Below are 24,752 nucleotides of genomic sequence, written 5' to 3' on the forward strand. Positions count from 1 at the left end.
TGTAATATTTCAAGCTTTTGTCTCCTTATTATGTCTTTAAAATGTATGGCTTATAGACAAAAAAATCACGACCATTCTTGGTATTTTGCAAATTTTAACTCATATCTTTTCCAAACAGCCCCAAACAGAATGAATAAAACTTCAATATAGGGGAAAAAATGTAAAAAATTTTTGCACGCAAAACTAAAGAAGACAACCGTTTCGCGAGCTGCTTTAGCAGCGAGCGCACACAAGCGATACCTAGTTTCATGTATAGACTTAAATTTGCTCAAGTAGCTGGATCGATTTAATCGTTATTTTCACACAAAAATAACAGAATTTTACAGGAAGTACACAACTTGACTAATGTGCCAAAACATTATTCTTTTTTTGTTATCATAAGGCATAAATAGCAATTCATTGTGAATGTAATTTATGTAATATTATTAAAACTATTTCAAATATATACATAGTTATAAATATCTATCATAACAGCCAGGTTGAATTTACAAATGAGTACTACAATATCATAGGATATAACAGGTATGAATAAAACATGTGGAAAATGTTTATTAAAACTTTTAATAAAAATATTATTTTTACAGTAGCATGTTTCTATGTGTGGTTTCTAAAATTTACATAACATTTATTATTTAACAAGTTTTAGTGCTGAGTCATTAAATTCTGCCAGCATCTGCTTCATGTCTGCAAATCCAGATAAATCTTGAGCTTCTTTCAGACCCAACCATTTGAAATCTTGGTGTTCATCTGAAAGGGTCACCTTTGTTTCAGGGTTCTTCATCTGTGCCAGCCAGTATACTACATATTTCCGCTTATTATTCACATAATACTCTAGTGTTTTTGTAACATCTTTGTAGATCTGAAATATAAATTTAACATAGTGAAGCTAGTTTGTAACAATGATTATTGCCTAAATATGTTATAAAAACATGAAAAACAAGCTTATTTTTGCTGATATTAAAATTCAAAATCTTTGTATATCGGAAATATAAATTAAACAATGACGAAACTAGTTTCTAAAAACAAGTATTGCTTAAAAATGTTATATACACATGAAAAACAAGCTTATTTTTGCTAATATTTAAATTCAAATGTGAATCACTCTGTATATGCTACGCTAGAAATAACAAAACATTATTAGAACATTTATTTGTAAACTCTTTAGATTAAAATTAATTATGAGTATAATAATTATCAGATACTCATAACAAAATCCCAAATAATCTGGATATATTACCTCCAAATCATTTTTGGTCAAACCAGCTTCTTCTTGTGTCTCTCTCAATGCTGTCGTCCAGTCATCTTCCCCGGGATCCACATGACCTAGGACATCAAATACACTTTTAATAATAGAAAAAAACATTATCACTACTTTCTACAGGCTACCATTACAATTACTCGATGTACCTTTTTAAAAAAATACAAGTAGTCAAAGAAAAATAAGCAGTGAAGAAGCTGAAGTTTGAAACTTTCATGCTTGAATACAATTTTTAAAGCTGTGTTCATTCCTCTATAAAAAAATACCTAGTCATTAAATTATTACTTTTATAATATCTAGAAAGCAAATAGTCTGCAGTGTATGCAAATTGCATATAAATTAGAAATAGTTTTGAAAATGATTACTTTAAATTGTAAGACCCAAACGCAGTCTGTCCTATTGTTTTACCTTTTGGTGGAGTCCAATGGTGCTCGCCGTACGAAGTTTGCAGTAACAAGAATTGTACCATTTGATTTGTGTACCTGAATATAACCAGGCCGGCGGCTTGTAGTCGGGACATAATTGAAAATACTCACAATCTTTAGATATCTTATTACTGGTGCGTTAATTTAATTATTTATTATTTGCTGTGGTTACGTGAAACGTTTAAGTTTTATTAAATATTGAGCAGCAACATTAGATTTTTGTAAGTTTACATTTGATATTACTTTACTGAACAATAATACATATTGCAACTTGCTAACAGAATATAATCACAACGTTTTTGTCAATTGCTGCTGCAGAATGCAGAAGTCGGAACTTGCAGAACATTTGCAGAATACGGAACTGTAGAACCGTCAGTCAACCGTAAGTCGTAACTAGTGACAGTTAGTGTTGTCTTTTATCCATCAATAGTGATAAACTATTGACATAATCGTGTATCGAATAATACAAGTGTATTACAAAAAGGGTGGTTTTGGGATTGTTTATTATGTACTTGGTCGGTGATGAACGGGCCACACACATCTTACGTGTTCTGGTGGAATGAATAATAATTGGTGTGCAATAACGAAGTTATAAGACAGTAGACTAATATTAAGCAGCACAGTAGTCTAATATTAAGCAGGTGAGACGTGCTTAATATTAGGCTATAGACTATAATAGTAAACAGTTAAGTACTAATCCTAGTATAGTCCACGCTAAATTGCTCGTTCGCTCTGAAGTTACTCTTACGTTACGGAGTATATGCTAACTAGAATTGAGTAGCTCGCGAGTGAATGTTATAAAAGATATACAGGATATCTTTTATAACATTCACTCGCGAGCTACTATTTATTACGAGATTATTTTGAGGAAATTGATGATTACTGAAAATTTTACCTAAAAAAAGTGCTTTTTTGCACTAATCTGACATTTTTTTCCTGGGAAGATGATTTTTTTTGTTTTTTTTTTCGTGGATCAGTACGGCCTATAATTGGCATTCATTGTAATTTTTGTTTGAACATGATAACTCTTTTAGTTCTAAAAGTTATAGCGATTTATATACTTTAGGTGCACAATTCCAAAAAAAAAACTTCAAAAGGTCGTAAAACCCAAAAAAAAAAATTTTATTATTTTTTTTATTTTTTTTGTCGACAAAATGCGGTTTAATTTTACCTGTTTCAATATGTGCACTTTATGGAGATTCACCCTGTATATCTTCACCAAAGAGCTAATCACTCATCAACTCCGACGATTTTGAATTATATCTTTATATCCGCAACTCAACAGTGTTATACTCGCTCGCGACGAGTGAGTGATGAGTCAAATGAGCGACTGACTGAGAGAGTCTGATTTGAATCAAATGCATTACGTATTAAACACTAAATTAAAATCCTTTTTCTTTGCTAAGAATATGAAAACAGGGATATACAAACAGTGTTGGCTGTGAAATTCATATATAATTTCTTGCCAGTTTTGTATTAATTATAGGAATCAAAAATGTTGTCAAAACATTTTATATCAGTATTTCAGAGAATCACTCTGAAATACTGATATAAAATGTCGCTTATATCGTTACAGAGCTACTGAGCTAAAGTGAGCTACTGAGCTAAAAGAGTGATATAATATATCACTGAATTCAAAAGATATATCTCTCTCTTTTCACTTTAGTGATATATTTTGCGCACCTCTAATGCTAACTAACCTGCGCGCAACAACTTGAGGGTGAACTAGAAGTTAGGTGCGGACTATACTATGTATAGTCGTATTAGTCATTAAAATACAAAAGTCATCTATATAATTTTTACCCGGACGAATTTATTTTAATATCAATATCAATTAATTTCATTTAAAACTACAAACAATAAAGGCAACAAGCTGGACTTCTAAAATCGATATAAAAAAAAAACAGAACTAAAAATATCGATATGAAACTTTGCAAAAAAAAAACGACTACATTGTTGCCATAAAATGTCTTAAAAATATTGACAGTGAGAAATAACAATTGACACCATTCAAGTAGTCAATTTTCATTTGGGACTTTAGGCAGGAATATTAGGCTTTCGATATTTCAATTTCAATCTCTTGGTTTCAATTCTTTATTTTCTAGTTTTGCATTCAATTACCAATGTAGATATTGAATTTGTACTTTATATTTATATCCTTTTTTCTACAATAAGTATTCGTCAAAGCCAATGTGATTACTAACATCAACAACATATGACTTCTTGTGTTTTCTTTACTTTCCTTTATATCAATTTAACTTGGAATATTTTATTTAGAATATAAGTTTTAAAATAAATTAATGAAGTTGGTTTAAGTGGAAAGTGTTATGAGCAAACACGGTTAATTACAAAAATGAATAATTCCGATATGGAGCAAGAATCAAAAGATGAAGAGGAACCCTCAAAATATAAACAAAGGAATCGCGGGAAAAAACGAAAAAGGTAAACAATGCCATTCCTAATAATATAACCAGTTTAATTAAGCATCTGGCCAAAAAGCCTTTTCTTTATTTATTTTTATATAATTATAATTTATTTATTTTTATATACTATTTTTACAATCTCACTATGTATAGTTCGCGCCAAATTGCTAGTCCGCTTTGAAGTTGTTGCGAGCAGGTGTAGTCATATTTTTTGCTATGGCGACGCTAATCATTTTTTCTATATTCAGAGCGGACTAGCAGTTTTACGCGGACTATACCTGTGTTTGGATGGATGTTTGTCAGCTAGTTTGATTTGATTTGATTTATTGTTGGTAGGCCAGCCAGTGAGAGCAGCACTGATGGAGATGATGTTCTCCCAGAGAACACATTGGAGACTGAGAAAAGTCTGCAAGCATCTGCTATTAAAAACAACTTGGATGAAGTTAGCGTTAAGAAGATTTTGAAGGTATGTTTATTTCATTTTGTATAGTCCACGCTAACAGCAAGGGCACACTAACACAGCTATGTACCTGTTGGTAAGAGCGGGCAGCATACGGGTGCTGGGGGTTCCCACGCTGTCTTCCTCCTACTAATATGTACAATTTGTTGTTGGGACACGGCTCATTTCTATATTTAGAGCGGACTACAAGCATGGTATGAACTCTTATCAACCTAAGCTTTTGAAGCTAAGGTAAGCTTTTGAACTCTTTTGTTCACCTTTGATTTGTAATGTAGCAATTATTGTTATTTAGCCTGTAAAATATTTTCTCTGGTAAATAATGTATTCTACTCCACTAGAGGATGGTATGGTAAATTAATGTTTTATCTGGGGCAAGGAATAATTTAATGGTTTCAAAAGATCTTTTACAAGCTTTGGATTTGATCATATCAAAGATATGTTCAAAATATTCAATAAACAAGTATGTTTTCCACAGTTACAAAACTAATTTAACATTTAAAAAAACACAGTATACTAATAGCTCCATGCTAGGTTTCCCAGTTGTGGGTTTCTTATTTTTTATAATATATGAGTAGCAAACGAGCATTCAGTCCACCTGATGGTAAGTGGCTACTGCCACCCATGGACATCTGTAATCAACGCCAGATATGATTAGATTCCTATCTGAGGTTGGCCACAGCTGTGCCGCTACCCCTGAGGATAAAGCTGAAATGCCTCGGAAAAGTATGTCTCCCTTACCATACCCGTCAAATCAGAACGCAACAGCACTTGACACAGCTGTTATTAGGTAGAAATAAGAATGTTAATGTTATAAGAGTGTTATGATCACTTGATATATTAGTATGTTTTCTTTTCAGAAAGTTGTAACTAATGACCATGTGTTGGCTCTGGTCAAGATGCGGGAAGAAGAAGAGGATTCAAGCGCTGAAGAAAAGCTTCGGCCAAAGCTCACTAGGGCTAAAGCCAAGTAAGTTCTAAAAGCTCAAACAAAACAACTTTTTTTTTTCTTGCTAGTAAGGTAATTAAAATTCTTTATCATATTTGTTTAGTCAACAGTAAGTAACACTAACTTCAGACCTAATTTCCATTAGATATCCCACTCCTGGCCACATCTCTCCACAAAAATGGGAGAAACTTTAAAATTACCCATAATGTTTCTGATATGTTAGGAGACAGTTTTAATCCCCAGGGATGGCAATGCATCTCTGGTTTACATCAGGTAGAATCCCTGTTCTATGTGGAATGGCTTTCAGATGTCCATCAGTGGCAGAGGTGACTTATCGTGTTATGATTGTTATTATATGATAACAACCATAACCGACAACTTTGCCTATTCTTTATATCACAAAATTGCGCGCGAAACTTGGCCACTAATACTCAGTCAATAAACTCTGACCGCTCCTGACGTTGCTTTATTCGCTTAACTTTGCAAAAATGTCTTTTAAAAACCAAATGTACGAATCTCAAATTTCAATCACCAAATTGAATAATCCAAAACCAGGGAGTTGATGAAAGTGTCGCCGAAGTCGGCGCCGTGGAACCTGGAGCTGACGCCGATTAAACACATCCCGGTAAAGACGAGGCCCGAAGTGAAGGCGCTGATCGCTCAAGAACTACCAGATGATGAAGATGATGAGGAGTACGAGCCCACGCCTGATGATGTGCCGGTATGTATGTGACTGTAACGGAAATTGTGTGAAATGTAGAGATCAGACATGTAATGTGTGTCCTATCTGTACAAACACATACACACATACACGCACGCACACAACACTTACATACACACACACATCATTAAAGAAAGTTGGGGGAGCACAAATTATTTGATGAAGAGACAAATCATATCTATCTGTACCAGCTGTGTGGTGTAAGACAGAGTCCTCATGGGAAGGAATAATCAACTTCAAGGCAAATGATCTTATAGCGACTATAGGGAGTAACATCTAAGCCTTTTAGATTAACTGTCTCATTCTGGGAGTCTTGCGTTGCTGGTACTATATAGGCGCATAGAATAGTGCACACCTAGAACAGAAAAGTAAACACAAAATTACATTTCCGCCTGGCCAGGTATCAAACCCAGAACCATTCGCGTGCCAGAACAGTATAGTGACTACCCCCATGCGAGTAACTGTTAATTTAAAAATAAATAAAGAAAAATATTTTATTGATTAAAGTACAATTGTAAAAACAAGGCGTAAGAGCCCGTGTACTGGGCTGGTAGCCCGTATTAGTGGGTGCCCTGCTCATCACCAGAACAAACAATTTTAATCAAATATACACATGTTTTAAGAACTATAACTATTCAATTCAAAGTGTGTCCAACTCTTATTAACGTGCGTGTGAGCGTGTGTGCGTGTGTGTGTGTGCATGAGTTTGTAAGTGCAAGAGTGTGTGTGTGTTCCAAATTTAAATAGCACTGATATAATTGAAGCAAATAATATCTTATAACATAAAAGTTGTTCTGTTTCACTATAGTTTAGTTGTAACAAATATTTTATAGTGACTTCTTTCAACTTTGACATAGTTATTTTATTGTATTTTACTAGAGTGACGATGATCATATTTTGGAGTCATCCAGCGACATTGACTCTCTTCCGCGTACGCCCGCAACGCCAGGGAGTCAGAAGAAAGCCACGCCCAATGTCATCAGTGATGGGCCCTTCAAAGTACCACAGCAGGTAATATAGACAGTTCTTACAGTACTATTACTATTGATTCAGTCGTTTCCTGATGGAGTGTAATTAAGGTGCGTAAAGATATATATTAAAAATCGTCATGGATAAAATAAGCTTGTACGTACTTGTGTATGCGATCCTTCTTTGACGTATTAAAATTAAATTAAATGGAGTGCAATTATCAATATGTACAACATACAATAAATGTACCAGAAGTCAAACTATTACAAAACATTATTACAACTCATGCCTAGTTCGTATACTTGTGCGTACTTCACAAATTTTTGAGATTTTTTAAAGATGTCTCAGGTACACAAGTTTCCTCACGATGTTTTCTTACACCGTTTAGTCAAGTGATAATTCATTTTTACGTGCCCGGGACCTTCAGACCCTTTGATCGAGAGGCCGAATTTCAAACACTATCATGGCATTGCTACTTGTTGTATAGTGTAAAGTGTGGCTCCTACTTCATTTTATATTATTCTACATTAAGAGTGTTATCATTTATTTGCAGGAGTTACCAATCGCAGCTCGTAGAAAACTCGTACTAGAAGAGGAAGCAACAATAGCTCTCCGCACGCGTTCTAAATTGAGTCTCTCGGCTACATCTATCGAGCACATCGAGAGTTCCTTCGTACCACCTGATGATTTACCGATGGCAGATGTGGACTCCCTCTGGAACGACTTCTTGAAGGACTGCCTGGATCCTGTCTCCACTGCAAGACATGAAGACGATGATGAGACGGATCCTGAGTACAATGTAGCTGCTGATCCTGATGCGAGTGAGTGAAGTACCGTTTGTCTGACATACCTAGTTCTTGAATGATTGTATTGATTGTCTAAACCTGGATTCGACAATGATCACAATATGATAAAAATGGTTCGCCTGTATTCTTATGTTATCAACTATCTATCATTTATTAAGCTATTGCATAGCTTCTATCGCGGGCCTTGAGCGGCCTTGGGCCGCGTGGAGACCGAATCCAGAAATTCCGTAACGAAAAAACCTAACACCCCCCACTCCGACCGGCACAGCGGTGATCCTTTTTAGTAGCGATCTGTGCGCCCCGGGGCGCACACGCCAGTTGACGGGTTAATGACTTTTTGCATACTGCATAAATAAAATAAATATATAATTGTAATTGCATAAGTTGATAAAAAATGCAATGCAATAGCTTTACTGCGGCAGTCTCCGAGTGCCACACGTTTTATTTTTTTTGTAGTACAAATTCTCAAGCTGACGCCCGCAGGTGCATAGCTGCGTTAGTGTGCCCTTACTGTTGCTACGTAGTAAATGCTTGTAGTTGTGTTCGACCGCATTGGCTCACTTTAAAGTGGGCTAGAAGTTTGACGCGGATTATATCTAACTGAAAACAGTATTGTGGTAATTGCGTTATCTTTAGAAATTTAAATAATCCCCAGATGAGGAAGACGAGGAATCGCTAGAGAACAGCCTGATCAAGATATCCAAGAAAGAGTTGAACGATTTGGTGACGGAGTTGTTCGCCATCATGCCAGAGAGCGCTACTGAGCAACTCGCCGAGAATACCACCCAACAAGTGACCAGTGAAAATGGACCAACTGAACAGGTGAGATTTTCTTTTATACACACAAGTTTTTCTTATATGGACTGTGTATTAATTTTAAGCAGTATTTTAATAACGTAATGTTTTACTTTCAAAGTACAAAAATCCAAATGTTATGATCCAATAAATATTTTCAGAATTGGTTTAGTAATTTCTGAGATAATTTAGATTTTTGTAGACTTTGATTCTTTGTTTGCAAATAAAGAAAAAACATATTCCAATCAAATGTACCTTAAAAATAAATAAAGACGAGACGTTATACACATTTTCATGGGATGTGAATAGTTTATTTATTATTATAAGACAGCATTACATACAATATATATTATACAAACGTATTCTAAACACGTAATAGTTTGTAAACTAATGCCATTGTCATTCAGATCAACACACACTGGGAAGGCAAGCAAGAGCCACTATCAGACGACGAGAGCACAGCAGTGGCCACTGCTTCCACTCATGCGGCGCAAGTATCTGAGGCCAGAGAGACAAGGTTCTCCATAGGGAAGAACGAACCCCTAGACCCTGACGAGAATGGAGAAAGCACCAATGAGCTCCGAGCACCGAAATTGGAGTCTGAGAATAGAAGGTACTATATTTTCTACTAGCTGACCCGGCAAATGTTGTTTTGCCATATAAATAACAAAATGTTAAAGGTGAACAACCCTTATCACTTAGGGGTATGAAAAATAGATAATAGCCGATTCTCAGACCTACTGAATATGCATATGAAATTTTGGTGAAAATCGGTAAAGCCGTTTCGGAGGAGTACGGTAACTAACATTGTGATACGAGAATCTTATATATAAGATATAACAAAATACATATATATTTTATATTATAGAAGTAGTGATAGCTTAGTGGTTAAGAAACTTGGCATGTTGAACGAGGTGTCCGATTTTCAAATTCCAGGCACACACCAATTCTTCAAAAATATGTGCATATTACAAATTAAGGATTTATAAAGGGATGAGATGGTAGAATTCTCTGTGGTTCGACTCCGGCGGCACCACCGCCACACCTGTTGCCTAATAATAGCAGTGTCAAGCACTGCTGTGATCTGGTTTAAAGGGTGTGGTAAGGGAGATATACTTTTGCTAGGCATCCCAGCTTATTCCTCAAGGGTACCGGCGCGTCTGTGGCCGATCTAAGGTAGGAATATCTTATATCTATATGTGGGCGCGCCGGTAGGTAGATCTACAATGGTATTTCGATTCAACTAATTTAACCAATATTTATAAAAATTATAGTTAAAATAATTAAACGAATAAGCGTTAATGCCACCACAGTAACAATAACACCCAAGCAAAATACCAAACAGTTCAGAGCACCACCGTGCCGTGCCCACTATTGGACAACTTCTGATCTGTTGACAGTTGCGCGCCCCTTTTTTATACCATGATACGGGTAGCCAATTGTTAATACGGAGCGGTAGTTCGAAATTAATATCATGTGATTTTAAAAACGGAATATTTATATATATGAAAATGAAGCATTCTCCCACACGGCCATTCTGACGAGCAGCCGTTACGGCTCGCGAACAAAAGTTTAAAAAATCAAATTCAATAATATTAAAGAAGTGGATAAACTACTTTAGATTCGCGGATAATATAGTCTCAATTTTAACCACAGAAGCCAAATCTCATGGTACACAAAACACGTAACTTTAATTGGTTAACCCCATAACCGGTGTCTAATAGTGTAAATGAATGGTCGTGTCACATGAAAAGAACTGCCAAATCACATGGCTGATGTCAAGTCATATGACATCATAAATTCGCTAAGTCACATAGCTTACGTACATAATTGATTATTATCTGAAAAGAATTGCCAAATCACATGGCTGATGTCAAGTCACATGACATCATAAATTCGCTAAGTCACATAGCTTACGTACATAATTGATTATTATCTGAAAAGAATTGCCAAATCACATGGCTGATGTCAAGTCACATGACATCATAAATTCGCTAAGTCACATAGCGTACGTACATAATTGATTATTTCCTGAAAAGAATTGCCAAATCACATGGCTAATGTCAAGTCACATGACATCATAAATTCGCTAAGTCACATAGCTTACGTACGTAATTGATTATTATCTGAAAAGAATTGCCAAATCACATGGCTGATGTCAAGTCACATGACATCATAAATTCGCTAAGTCACATAGCGTACGTACATAATTGATTATTTCCTGAAAAGAATTGCCAAATCACATGGCTAATGTCAAGTCACATGACATCATAAATTCGCTAAGTCACATAGCTTACGTACGTAATTGATTATTATCTGAAAAGAATTGCCAAATCACATGGCTGATGTCAAGTCACATGACATCATAAATTCGCTAAGTCACATAGCGTACGTACATAATTGATTATTTTCTGAAAAGAATTGCCAAATCACATGGCTGATGTCAAGTCACATGACATCATAAATTCGCTAAGTCACATAGCTTACGTACATAATTGATTATTATCTGAAAAGAATTGCCAAATCACATGGCTGATGTCAAGTCACATGACATCATAAATTCGCTAAGTCACATAGCGTACGTACATAATTGATTATTTCCTGAAAAGAATTGCCAAATCACATGGCTAATGTCAAGTCACATGACATCATAAATTCGCTAAGTCACATAGCTTACGTACGTAATTGATTATTATCTGAAAAGAATTGCCAAATCACATGGCTGATGTCAAGTCACATGACATCATAAATTCGCTAAGTCACATAGCGTACGTACATAATTGATTATTTCCTGAAAAGAATTGCCAAATCACATGGCACTCGGGTTATTATCAAACATAAACGTGACTGTTGGCCAGACAATCATCGATATGCAAGACAATCCCGATAACACTGAACTTACAATCCACATACCGTTCCAAAGTTCGCAGGTACTCAAGAGAAACACAAAGTTTTTACCAGATTTTTGACTGTCGATACTGTCATTGCTTCACAGGGTTCACAATCATCTGACATGTTCAAATAGTTTACTTACCATAGCACATGTTCTCGTAGTCTGAAAACACATTACATTATATGTATAGTCAATAATTATATACGATATAACGAGAGAGCTCCGCGTTTCGTTCATGGTTTGAGAGTAAAATCTACAGATCTTTTCGTTTGGCTCGCTTAAATCTATGGCATAGTCTTCTGCATCGCCAAACGTACACTGGGTAGACTCCAGATACCCTTGAGAATATATTTCCCGATGTGTAGTTCTTCACGATGTCTTCCTTTACCGAATTTGTTATAATGTGTCTGACTATCTCAGACAGGATTTCTTGAAAATCATTAATGCCTTTTAAGTCAGCTCATTTGACTATGACAGAATTTTATAAGAAACTATTCGAGACCTGCTCAAAACCATGCACGAGTGCTTTTCTTATTTAGAACTGTAAACAAATAAGCTGTAACAAGCATAAAAATAAAAAAGTAAAAGTTAATTTCAAACCGAAAAACCTGATGTCTACAACACAAATGTGTGAAAATAATAATAAAGTGAATTGTCACGTTCAAAACAGTTTTAATGTCAACTTTACATACAGTAAAGAAAATATCAGAGCAGCAAGTACTCCGTGGTCGTTATTCTTAATAAAATATTTAAAATACTATTGCCTTACCATAACATGAGCTATAGTTCGCACCGTTCATGTGATGACGTTAAATGCCAACGAAATAACACTCTGAAGTCCACAGTTACATTACAACGAAAACCAGGTCATTAAACGTAAAAAGTTATTGGAGTCATCCTACCTTCATTATATTATTTACCTTACATCATTTTACTTTTACCTTGAATTTTACAATTACCTTCGTTTGTGCGATAGGCATTGCTGCAAACAAAGTCTTTACCACACAATAATGATCACACATTGCAGAGTCCAATTTGACAGTAGTGTATGTACTCTTGTCTCTGTTTCTTTTTGCAGTATTCGATTTTTCGAATTTTATCAGAACTTGCAGTAGGTATATAATTGCTCGTCCGAACCTGACTTTGACTTATAAATCTGCAAAGATATACATTTTAATTAGTAGAATAACAAACAGCGGTCGAAACAGTATGAACACAAAATAATAACGAATATTTTCTGGTATGAACCGCGAGTTCCAATACAATATCTGATAATAATAGAATTACCTACTTCAATTTAATATAACACATACGTTAAGTATCTGTTATCACCAGAAATTGTGAATAACTTCCAAAAGTTATTGTAATTAACCATTTGAATAATAAGTATACCTACAAATACCGTTATTTCGTCCCGTATTGATTTATACATAATATTCGCTCACACACAAAAACTTTAAACCAAATTTTAGAAGTAGCAGACAAGCATGCAGTCCACCTGATGGTAAGTGGCTACTGAGGCCCATCAATATCTTCAATACAGCAGAGCCTAACACTGCTGTATGGTATTGGTATTGCCGGACCCTAAAAGTTTCTACCACCTTTATAACCTTTATCTGCTTGAGTGTAACGACGACAAAATTATGAATAGGAGAAAAACACGCCGAATTGTTTCGTATAATATAAACATTGCGTGCGTGAATATTCTGAATTTGTTATATCCACAGCCGTATATCTAGACGTAATGTCGTCATCTACACAGTTACAAAACTAAATAAAATAACAATAAACTCCTTATGTCAATGAATAATTAAAACATTTAGATTGTTAGCTAGATTACATGATGGTATAGTTGACTTACCACTGTTAAAGTATTCACTAAAGGTACCAACATAATATAATTTCACACGTAAAGTCTAGGATCGTGATGTACGTCATCTCGAAATGTATTATTTACTATGACACAAAATAAGAAAGAAGATCCAATAACAATTTAAACTACTGTAAAACAAGTTCAAACTTTAAGTTATTATTAAAAATACTTGATCGACTCCGAGCGAGGCTGATGAATTGTCTTTATTAAATTAAACCTTTAAACACATTTGACCGATCAAAATGCTTACAGCTTTGCACCATTATGATAACTGTTTTTTTTTTCTACAGTCAGCTAAGCTTCGATTCTCTTTACATATGAAAATTTTAAAGTGGATTGCAAGTAGTTACACATTATGTCACAAAAAAACATGTGAAAAACATAGAAGACTGAAGGTTTATTAATAAGTTATAACTTACGTTAATTCACCATTTTACCTAGTCCAATACACCGTTGGGGTTACAATGCGAACACTATCAAACTCCTTTTCTTCAGCTTTACCTCCATGTATACTTCGTAAATTGTAACCACCAAAATCTAAATGTTACATTTTCATTCAAGTTTCGTCCACGTCGACATCACAAGTCAAGTGTTGTTACAAAACCCCCCAATAAGCAGCTTTTACAGATTCTGGGAACAAGCGCTAGGTAAATATTATTAGATAGCATCCTATTAAATATGACAAGCATTGGTTGAGAGTTTCAATGACCACAATACAAATGTAACCTATGCATTTGCAATAATAATAAGGCCATCACCGATAGCTATCACGGTGTTCCAGGTGAAACTAGAAATAAAACTTACGATATTTACGGGCCATGGAATTGCGATGGTAAAAAGTATGCTACCTGATTTATCAAACCTTTTACTTCAAAAATAATCTTCATTGTGACTAGTTTTATTTTAAGACTGGGAGTTTATTACGAATGTTAAATGCATTACAACGAATACATACAAAAGATATCAGAACTTGTATTCACAATCTTAAAATATTTTTTGCAGCGTAATAATTTAAAAGAATATGATCGCTATTCATCTACTTATTTAGCATAAGTAAGGATCGCCTCTTAATGAGTTGCTATAAGCAACGAAACTGTGAAAAGCATAGTTGAAATTACTCGAAATTTTAAAAACCCAAAACATTTCTAAAAACATGTCGGTACCTACACGTATGATTGTTATTTTTTCGCGCATAACCAAACATTTTCATATTAGTGATTCTTATAATCTTTAATAACTTTCAAAAAGCAAATAAATAGCAAGTTTAACAATCGAAAATATAAAAACCATTTGTTTGATCATACCGGAGCGCCAATCGTTCGCCAATGAGTCTCGGCGCCAATGAGTCTTAATTACGTAGACGGTTAACATGGATGATGCAAACCACCTTCCACCTCCTCAATTTTCATACTCAAGCTTGCGGTACCCAAGCTTGCGGTTGCTTTCACACGCTTGCTAAAATAATGCATATAAAATTATTTCAATATTTAGACAAACCGTACACGTTACTCACGCAACCGGTTTCATCATGTGTTTCACACACAGCTCCTCCAATGTCGAAGGCCTTGTCAATATTGCCTCCATTGCGCGTCCCAAACTGTCGTCAGGAGTACAGCCACGATAAATTCTTCAGTTGAACACTTCCTATACACGCGGTTGATTATCTTCTGTTACCGTTACTTTAAAACTATTACGTAATAAAAGGGCGTATCCTATCCCGATTCTGATGTGGGCGCGCCGGTAGGTAGATCTACAATGGTATTTCGATTCAACTAATTTAACCAATATTTATAAAAATTATAGTTAAAATAATTAAACGAATAAGCGTTAATGCCACCACAGTAACAATAACACCCAAGCAAAATACCAAACAGTTCAGAGCACCACCGTGCCGTGCCCACTATTGGACAACTTCTGATCTGTTGACAGTTGCGCGCCCCTTTTTTATACCATGATACGGGTAGCCAATTGTTAATACGGAGCGGTAGTTCGAAATTAATATCATGTGATTTTAAAAACGGAATATTTATATATATGAAAATGAAGCATTCTCCCACATATATCCTATCTGGTGTTGATTACAGATGTCCATGGATGGCAGTAGCCATTTACCATCAGGTGGACTGCATCCTCGTGTGGTATTCCTATTCTTACATGATATAAAAAAAAAAACATTTAAATTATTGTTTGATTTCTAGTGCACATACAAATGAATCCCCGGCGGATGAGAACGAGGAGGATACAGGTCCTCCAGCGTTACTCCGTGATGTGCTCAAAGTGCGGAAGCAACCGCATGTTGTTGTGGTACTCAAGGATGTGCAGGTGATTGGATCTGTTTTTTTGTTATGCTTAATTCTCTAGCGGACGAAGGGAAGGGGGGGGGGGGATGGGTCCGCCCACACAGTCGCTTAAAAAAAGGTCGTCAGAACCAAACAATCTGACAAAAATGACACATTTGTAATTTTGTAAAGTCAACTCAACTTTTTACACTGGGGGCCTCCATTTAACTTTCCGCCCTTTAACATTAATGAACCATTAATGAACGCCGCCATTAACTGATATTAGTCCAGCACAGATACTCCCCGGGCATGATCTTTTTCCTTACTAGTTAATTTCTCTTACCTAAATGAAAAAAAGGATGAATGAACGATGAAATGATATTAAATAATTTTATTTACATTCTGATGATGGTCAGTTCTTAATGTTCAGAATCTCATCATTTCCACCTTGTTTGTAGCGTACAAATTGTATTTACATAAATTAAATGTTTATTATTGCTAGATTTTATTAGTGTGCCTGTAAGCCGAATGATGTAGTAAAATTAAAATGTCGATGTGAAGGAAACAAAGGTCACAAATTTTGGACACCTAATTATGAATTGGACTGTAGTGTAAAAAAAGTTTGTCAATTAGCCATTTGAATGAACCCGTGGACTAATCGGTCAGTGTGACGTATTGGGAGAGGTGCCGGTCGACCAAAGAAAACCTTCCAATGTTCTTGTCATTCAATTACGTATTTATTCTTCGAATCTCAGGATTCGTCTGTACAATATCCGCAAATTGGACCTATATTTATACCCCGAATTAAGGTGTGGAACGCGCGACAGGTCTAACTAGTAATATGCCTCTGTAGGCCAATGGCGTGCGAGTATACGCCCATCTCGCTTCATGCGTCTCTTTCTTTCTTTCGAGCCTGTCGCGACGCGTCCAAGGATAATTCGGGGTTAACAAGGTTGCACTTACAAGGTAACATCTGACACGTGTAACTCTATTCGGTACTATTTACATCTTATTTATTTCTAACTTGTCCTAACATTTAATATATCTTATTCTAACTAATAAAAACAACCTATTCTATCAAATTACATTCTTATACATATTTTCCGAATACCTAATATCAATTATGTTTTATTTTTAATCAAAACTCTTAATTCTACAACTTATTTTAATTAATTCAATTATATTAAAAACATCCCTAACATATTCTTATTAATCTATTGAAGAAGTCGCTAACAGTCAGTATGTTGTCAGATGTCGGCGGAGCAGCTGCTGTTGCTGCAGCAGCAGGTGCGGCAGCACGTGCAGCTGGCGGCGGGCAGCTTCCTGCAGCTGTTCGTGCACCCGCAGCACTGGGCCTGCGCGCCCAGCTACAAGGACATGTTGGTATGCTTCTGAATATTATATGATTATTGTACGATAGGTTTAAAGGTTATTTGCTGGTAGAACATTTGTGTTTCGCCTCCGGCTACACCACCGCCACGACTATTTCAGCCTCATAAGAGCAATGTTAAGCGCTGCTGTGTTCTGGTTTGAAGGGTGTGGCAAGTTCCAGCTTAGTCCTCAGGGGTAGCGGCGCATCTGTGGCCAACCACAGGTAGAAATATTTAATCCTGTCTGGGGTTGATTACGGATGTCCATGGCCAGTAGCCACTTACCATCAGGTGGACTGCATGCTATCCTAATGCTGCTACTCCTATAATTAAAAAAAAACCTACAAAACTAACCACCAGATAGTTTGAATTAACATTTAAATACAACAAATGTATACGTATTATTATAAAATAATTTGTCACCAGCTATCCCTGAACAAGATGGTGGGCGTGAATCCCAAGTCAGTGGTGAACGTGTGCAACCTGAAGCCGGCCGTCGAGCTCATCACCAGCTGGGAGACCTCGGTCTCTCAGAACACCCCGGAGAACCTCGCGATGGTTGAGTGAGTGGTCTGGATATGTTTTTAAGTGACTGGAGGGTTATATTATATGTATGTATGTATATATGTCTCATTCGTTGGCCATGTATGTATTTATATATGGTAGATTTTAACGTATGAAATATTGTTGTACTTCTCATTCCTTAGCATACCATGTATGTATGGCAAATTTTAATATATGATGATTGTTAGATTCTTCTAAATTGTGGGAGTAACATGGCTATAATTTTGAGCAACCGGATTTTTATTTTTTTGATCATTACTAGTTTGATAACGTAGCGACTTTACAACTCTTCGAAAGATGGCGCCACTAGTAATTCTGCATCACGCTATCGACATTTTCCAAACATTTTAAATATACATAAGCTCCGAACTATAAGATCAGTTGAGTATGATTCGGAAGCTTCACAAGTATAATCGATAAATAAATATTGATCGTTGATCTGGTACAAAAGTTAATACGTATTGAAATTAACAAATATTCAACAATATTTACATTTATGTTATTTTGTTACAGATTTGTGCAGAAGGAATCGGAAAGAGTGTGAGTATAGATATCATAATTCGTGAAATAGTAAAAAAAGCGTATTAAAAAATGCGTGCAATTTTTTTACTTTTTCGTTTTATAACGTTTTTAATTCAGTCGTTTTTAACCGACTTCACAGAAAGGAGGAGGTTGTCAGCGTATTTATTTTAATTACCTCTTTTAGAGTTACGTTACTTACGTTAACACGAAGTTTCAATCTAAAAATTTGTACCTAATCCCTTACATTTGTACTTCAGCCGCCGTCGCACAGCTCAGAACTCGGGCGTGGGGGGCGAGTTCCCGGAGATGTTCATGAAGGTGGTGGCCAACAGCACCGTGTTCCTGTACCCCTACCTGCTGCCCGGGATGCCCTTCAGGCCGGACTCGCTCACCAGGAGGTCCAGCTACCTGCAATCGGAGGATGAGTGAGTGATGTTTGAAATTGGCGAGTCTTTCAAATTAAACTTTTTTATATGTAACTAGCTGACCCGGCAAAAGTTGTGTTGCCATATAATAAAAATATGTTAAGGGTGAACATCATTTATCACTTAGGGGTATGAAAAATTTAGATAGTAGCCGATTCTCAGACCTACTGAATATGCATATAAAATTTGGTGAAAATCGGTAAAGCCGTTTCGGATTACGGTAACTAACATTGTGACACGAGAATTTTGAGAGGAGAGAGGAGAGAGGAGTAGGCTGGAACGCCTCGGAAAAGTATGTCTTCCCTACCACACCTTTTTTCCTTACCACAGCGGCGTATCTGTGGTCGACCTCAGGTAGGAATATATTCTAATCCTATCTGGTGTTCATTACGGATGTCCATGGGCGACAGTAGTCACTTACCATCAGGTGGACTGCATGCTCGTCTGCTACTCCCATATTATAAAAAAAACACCTTTCAAATCAGAACACAGCACTACTGTTATGAGGCAGAAATAGGTGTGGCGGTGGAGCCGGACACCTATTCCTGCCTGTCGCACCACAACGTGTTCTATCACCTTCAAAACCTTCAAATTCCTCGTAATCTGTCTCCAGGTTATTAGCCCTGGGTCTGGAGCAGTTCTGGCAGTACGTGTGGTCGAACCCCACGCTGTTCCCGCCGCCGCGCAGCGCGCCGCGCCAGCGCTGGGGGCTGACGGCCACGCTGCAGCTCATCTGCCGCCACATGCTGCCCTGGCTCAGCCCCAAGACCCTCATGACGCACGTCAGGAACGTCAGGAAGGCGAATGACAAGAGTAATCCGATTGTGGTGAGTACATTTAAAAAAAAAGGGAAAAAGATAATGATTACTTTCAAAATTAAAAAAGACAAACTGACTGTCCACTGAGTTTCTTACCGGATCTTCTCAGTAGAGGTCGCGTTCCGATCCGGTAGTAGTTTAAGAAAATATTGTAACTGACAATTTGTAAGCCGCCGTTGGCCTATACAAAATATATATATTTCATTTCATTTTATTTCACAGGATATTTATTAGAGTAAGGTGGGGATAATTTTAGGCTGTTAGAACCAGAGTAGCCTAACTACTCGATTTACAATATAGAGAAAAGTAAAGTGTAGTCCGCTCTGAAGTTATTGCGCGCAGGTGTAGTCATACAATTTGCTATGGCGATGCGATTTATTTCTATATTCAGAGCTGACTAGCAGTTTTACGCGGACTATACAACATTTTTAAATTACGAAAATACAGATAGGTCAAAAATCATTAAAATACAATTCTAGCAGCCTCATTTATGCTTAGTGACTTAATGAGCACAGAGGTTAGTAGGCCGAAATAGGTGTGGTGGTGGTGCTTCTAAAGTCACATCGCAGGATTTTACCACCTGCTAAAAAGAACATATGCTAATAATTATATTGGTTTGATTCGTCCTAATTCACATTTTCTATCACCCTTTTTATATTGCCATGTAGCTATAATTGTTCTTAAAAATAATCTAAAATTAATTACGTGAAGAAGAACTTGCAATTTGAAACTAATTTTTTTTGTTGTATAATTACGGACGCGAAAATTTTCGAGGATACATTTATGGTTGTTACCTTTTGTTAGGCATACAGATAGTTTATGACCTGGATTAACACGTAAAATACTCTTTCGTGGTAAGCGAAGCTTGTAAAAGCTAAGACAATATCTGTATATAGTTGTTCTAGCGGCATAAAGGGGGGGGGGCGGACCGCCCCGAGCCTCCGATCCTTGGGTCAGAACTAAACAATCTATGAAATGTGTATCAGACAGCGAAAAAAAATAAAAGGTCATCGAATAATTCTATGACACATTTGTTATTTTGTAAAATGAAAACAAGTTTTTACATCTTTCCGCCCCCGACAACCTTAATCCGCCACTGTGTTGTTGTTGTTGCAGAAGTATTTGACGACGCGCACAGTGAAGCCGGTGCAGCACACGTTGCTGCCGTACAACGAGCGGCTGACGCTGTACGAGCAGCCCGAGCACGAGGTGCCGCGCAAGTGGCTGCGCTACCTCGCCACCACCAGCCGACGGTTCATGGTGAGCGATCGATCACCAACACTGCTCTTAAAATATCGTTGAACCCTCATCATCAACCCATTACTGTCCCACTGCTGGGCACGGGTCTCCTCTCATAATGAGAAGGATTAGGCCATAGTCCACCGCGCTGGCCAAGTGCGTATTGGGGGACTTCACATACTCAAATCTCTTAGGTATACAGGTTTCCTCATGATGTTTTCCTTCACCGTTTAAGCGAGTGATGATTAATTTCTAATATGCATATAACTTTGAAAAATCAGAGGTGCGTGCTTGGGATTTGAACCTTGGACCCCTCGATCAAGAGGCAGAGTTTCTTCATGACCAAGCTATCACTGAACCATAGTCACTCAAATGTGACACTAAACTTGTACAACAATTGTATTGCAAGGCTTACAGATAATTTTATTTCACCTTTGTTAAATGTCTATAAATTAAGTCCTTATTGTGAGAGAAAATAATTGAATTTTATTATTATTGTTGTTGTTGTTAAATTAATATTCGGGGAGGGGGATAGTCCGCGCGGTCTAAGCTGAGATTTGCATTTGTATGAGTGCACATGGATAGTGTAGGTGTGAAGTCAGATTACGTCTTTTAATTGATTTAAACCGGTTTATACTGCTTTTTGGCAATCGTACATCTTCCTCACTTCTTGTACTGGTAGCAACATTGTTTAATTTTTAATATTTTGTTTATTGTTCGATTTTTTAGTAAAATGATATCCAATGTAAATAAACGTGAATGTGGCCAATAATTTAAAATATCAATTTTTTTTTGTTGAAATGTAATTTAAAAAAGCACATTTTTTTAATTAACTAAAAATGAAACGTTAATACTTGCACAATCCATGAAATAGAAACTTATAAAAATGTGAAGACAGATTTTTAATTAACTAAAAATGAAACGTTAATACTTGTAAAAAAAAAAAAAGCGTACTATAAAGTAAGTGATTATTTGACTGACAAAACGGTGTGGTCTGAATTAGCTCCAGCTCCACATGTACCATTACGTTAAGGTAACATTGTCAAAAACATTTTTTTTAAAAGATGTGTGTTATGGAGTTTCTTTCGCCGCTTCTTCTCCATAACGAAACACCTTGTGAAGTGGTGGTAGTTGCTTTGACATTCAAAAAGTGATCTGTAAAGAACCTATTTTGAATAAAAAATTTTGATTTGATTTGATTTGATTTGTACAATCCATGAAATTGAAACTTATAAAAATGTGAAGACAGCCTAAAAATTAAAAAATATGGAGAATAAACTTTGTAGTAGTTTATGTGGTACTACAAAGTTTATTTAATTAATTTCATTGCATATTGTAAAAAAAAAATACCATATTTTTTAAACAAGAATACCTCTTCAACTTATGTACTTAACTAAAAATGATAAAATTTATTTTTAAAAGTTTTCTATCTGACTCTACTTTTGTGTTCACTCACATTAATGCAAAGATAAGCTTACACCTCGCGGACTATAAGACACAAATGACGGTGAGCTTATCACAAGCAACAGTTTGTGTCGGCCATAGTCGCCGTCGGTTGCTTTAGCCGGGCCGCAACAAAATTGACGACCATTGACGACGCGATTGTGGTCGGTCATCGATTGCCGTCTATCGTCGGCGGATTTTTTGTTGACTACGTGTGCTATTTCTCGTGTAATAGGCCCCTTAGGTGTAAATTCATAGCAAAATTAAATTTTATTTATTTCAGAAATATCTCCATAAATCTAAACATGGTGTGGAATCACCACGCGGCGTCGCGTTGGACATTAACGTAAAGGAAAACCTCAACAAAGCACCACTACCGATCGACTTCACTAAACCAATCGCCTGCAACCGACTCAACGTTCTACCCCCAAAGCCAGAACAACCCTTAATTAATAGAATCGACGTTCCTATCGATAACGCGGACAACACTAGTACAAAATCACAGTATGTAGCGACGAATATCTTCACAGTATTGAACACTAGCAGTGGTTCTTTCTTAGTACCCGTACACGTTTCGACGAAGACTGTTGATACTAACACGAAGCCGATATGCACTCCGGTAGAAGGCGATAAGGATGGATCAATCAACAAAGAAGAACGTATCGACAGTGACAATGCGGTCCAAGGCACAAAAAGTACAGAAAGAGACAGTCATACCAAAGCAAATAGTAATGATAAAGATCCAATTGAAATTATAAAAGAAAAAACCGAAGACCATTGCTCATGTTGTGTTCTATTGAGAATGATTTGTCGGACAAGACAGACAACTATAGTCGAATACTTCAAGCATTCGAATGAACCGAGAAAATGTGATTGTAAAGGGAGACAGTACCCGAGAGTTACTAATAGACTCCGGTTGTTGCTAAATAACTACAAAATTCACTCAACATGTATTTTTGGTGAATTGAATAAGAAAATAAAGTTACTCAAAGATCCCATTGAGATGATATCAAGTGATGAGACAGTGTGTGATGATAGTGATGATGATCTTGGTATGTGTCTAATTTATTAAGAATTTGTTTTTTTTACACGTTTTGTTCATAGATTAGTAAAGATTAATCAATCACTCCTAACAAGAAAATGTAACCAGTTTTGATAATTGAAATAGTTGCGTAAAAAAGTTTTGCCACGTCGCCGTGGTTAAATGTCCCTAAAATATTTGAAATACTTATTTATTTGATATGTAAATTACGCAGTATTAGTTATTTAATCGTAAATTTTCTCTAAAAATGTTTTTTTATTTGTCAAGAATTCAAAAAAATAACTGACAAATCAGCCGTTTGTGGCTTAATTCCATTTCAAGGCGTCGAAGTATCTTTACTAATCTATGGTTTTGTTTCTACCCCTAAGTTCGTTTGTCCACCGCCACCGTCACCGAACCGATATCGAGAACGAGATTATTTCGAGCCGACTTTAATATGACGTGACGGCGATAATTTTGTCACCGCGACCGATATCGTCGGTTTCGTTTGTCCAGCTGTCACGCGTGTGACGGCAGTGTATGGACAAGTTCCAATCGGTATCAGCTCGGTGATGGTGGCGGTGGATAAACGGTTACGCCGTTTGTCCACCGCCGAGTAAGTTGAACGCCTGAGATAATATGTCCCCCTAACTACACCGTTCAAACAAGAACACAACAGCGCTTAACATTGCTGGTATTAGGCAGAAATCAATATGGCGGATTTACCTCCGGAGTGGAACCACAAAGGGTTCGACTTCTTTAAACACTCAGAAAATTTCCTCCTTCTTATTTCACAGATGTAAAAACTTCCTACTGACTAACATGTTATATTAAATATTCTTACAGCCACAGCGACACTGTTTCAACTAAAAGTTACGACGAGGACCGCAACAATTCGGGATAATAGGGTGAAAAATCGGGTCCATGCAGTATTTTCGAAATTCCACCCCGACTACGATAACCCCTTGCGTCTTGTAGAGGATCTGTATAAAATATTCGATGTGGACTTAGTCGATTTGTACAAGGAGTTCATAGGATTCCTCACGGCGGAACAAGCGGACGAAATTGGCCTCTTCAAGGATTATTTTATTGAGCGCTGCATGGAGAAATTGGTGCGGAAAGTTGAGGTAAGTACAGATTAGTAATGATTACTCACTCCTAACAAGAAAATGTAACCACTTTTGACAATTGAAATAGTTGCGTAAAAAAGTTCTGCCACCTCTCCTCGCTAAAATGGCCCTAAAATATTAGAAATATTTATTTATTATGTAAATTACGCAGTATTAGTTATTTATTCGTATTATTTTTCTAAATTTGTTTTTTATTTGTTAAGAATTTAAAAAAATAACTGACAAATCAGCCTTTCTGTGGCTTCATTCAATTTCAAGGCGGTGAAGTATCTTTACTTATCAAAGTAAGTACATTACAGACTTGTAGGAAAAGAAATAATTTGGTTAAATTCCTGAGGCAATTATAGAAAAACCAGATTTATATCTACTATT

General features: G+C 36.4%; 2 protein-coding genes across 4 annotated transcripts in view; one reads left to right on the forward strand and one right to left on the reverse strand.

Moving 5' to 3' along the window:
* Positions 1-543: 543 nt before the first annotated feature.
* Positions 544-2,266, reverse strand: Apf (purine phosphoribosyltransferase family protein Apf). The gene is made up of 3 exons (XM_073086605.1): positions 1,667-2,266; positions 1,238-1,323; positions 544-859 (listed from the first exon to the last, which is right to left on the reverse strand). The coding sequence occupies exons 1-3, from the start codon at positions 1,776-1,778 to the stop codon at positions 629-631; spliced, it is 429 nt and encodes a 142-aa protein (XP_072942706.1). The 5' UTR covers positions 1,779-2,266; the 3' UTR covers positions 544-628.
* Positions 2,267-3,684: 1,418 nt separating this feature from the next.
* Positions 3,685-24,752, forward strand: part of LOC140752168 (uncharacterized) — a 36,423-nt gene continuing 15,355 nt past the window's right edge. The window contains exons 1-17 of one of the 3 annotated variants that reach the window (XM_073086360.1): positions 3,685-4,125; positions 4,443-4,572; positions 5,424-5,533; positions 6,068-6,233; positions 7,113-7,244; positions 7,756-8,023; positions 8,664-8,830; positions 9,211-9,416; positions 15,768-15,891; positions 17,100-17,231; positions 17,645-17,781; positions 18,296-18,322; positions 18,562-18,729; positions 19,343-19,556; positions 20,664-20,807; positions 22,513-23,281; positions 24,097-24,377. In XM_073086360.1, coding sequence (XP_072942461.1) covers positions 4,037-4,125; positions 4,443-4,572; positions 5,424-5,533; positions 6,068-6,233; positions 7,113-7,244; positions 7,756-8,023; positions 8,664-8,830; positions 9,211-9,416; positions 15,768-15,891; positions 17,100-17,231; positions 17,645-17,781; positions 18,296-18,322; positions 18,562-18,729; positions 19,343-19,556; positions 20,664-20,807; positions 22,513-23,281; positions 24,097-24,377 — 3,264 coding nt within the window. In that variant the 5' untranslated portion in view covers positions 3,685-4,036. The remainder of the gene's footprint in view (positions 4,126-4,442; positions 4,573-5,423; positions 5,534-6,067; positions 6,234-7,112; positions 7,245-7,755; positions 8,024-8,663; positions 8,831-9,210; positions 9,417-15,767; positions 15,892-17,099; positions 17,232-17,644; positions 17,782-18,295; positions 18,323-18,561; positions 18,730-19,342; positions 19,557-20,663; positions 20,808-22,512; positions 23,282-24,096; positions 24,378-24,752) is intronic. The other 2 variants (XM_073086362.1, XM_073086361.1) reach the window with 2 other exon arrangements.

Source organism: Epargyreus clarus, unplaced genomic scaffold, assembly GCF_041222505.1.
Source record: "Epargyreus clarus isolate Ecla_fem2 unplaced genomic scaffold, WU_Ecla_fem_2.2 ptg000024l, whole genome shotgun sequence".
Classification (NCBI taxonomy): Eukaryota; Metazoa; Arthropoda; class Insecta; order Lepidoptera; family Hesperiidae; genus Epargyreus; species Epargyreus clarus.

What these genes read in the sequence shown, in the direction of transcription:
- Apf (XM_073086605.1), bottom strand. Translation starts at nt 1,778, where the DNA reads ATGTCCCGACTACAAGCCGCCGGCCTGGTTATATTCAGGTACACAAAT. An exon ending in CCATTGGACTCCACCAAAAG is followed by an intron (nt 1,324 to 1,666) that starts GTAAAACAATAG and finishes TTGATGTCCTAG; the next exon opens with GTCATGTGGATCCCGGGGAA. An exon ending in TGACCAAAAATGATTTGGAG is followed by an intron (nt 860 to 1,237) that starts GTAATATATCCA and finishes TTTATATTTCAG; the next exon opens with ATCTACAAAGATGTTACAAA.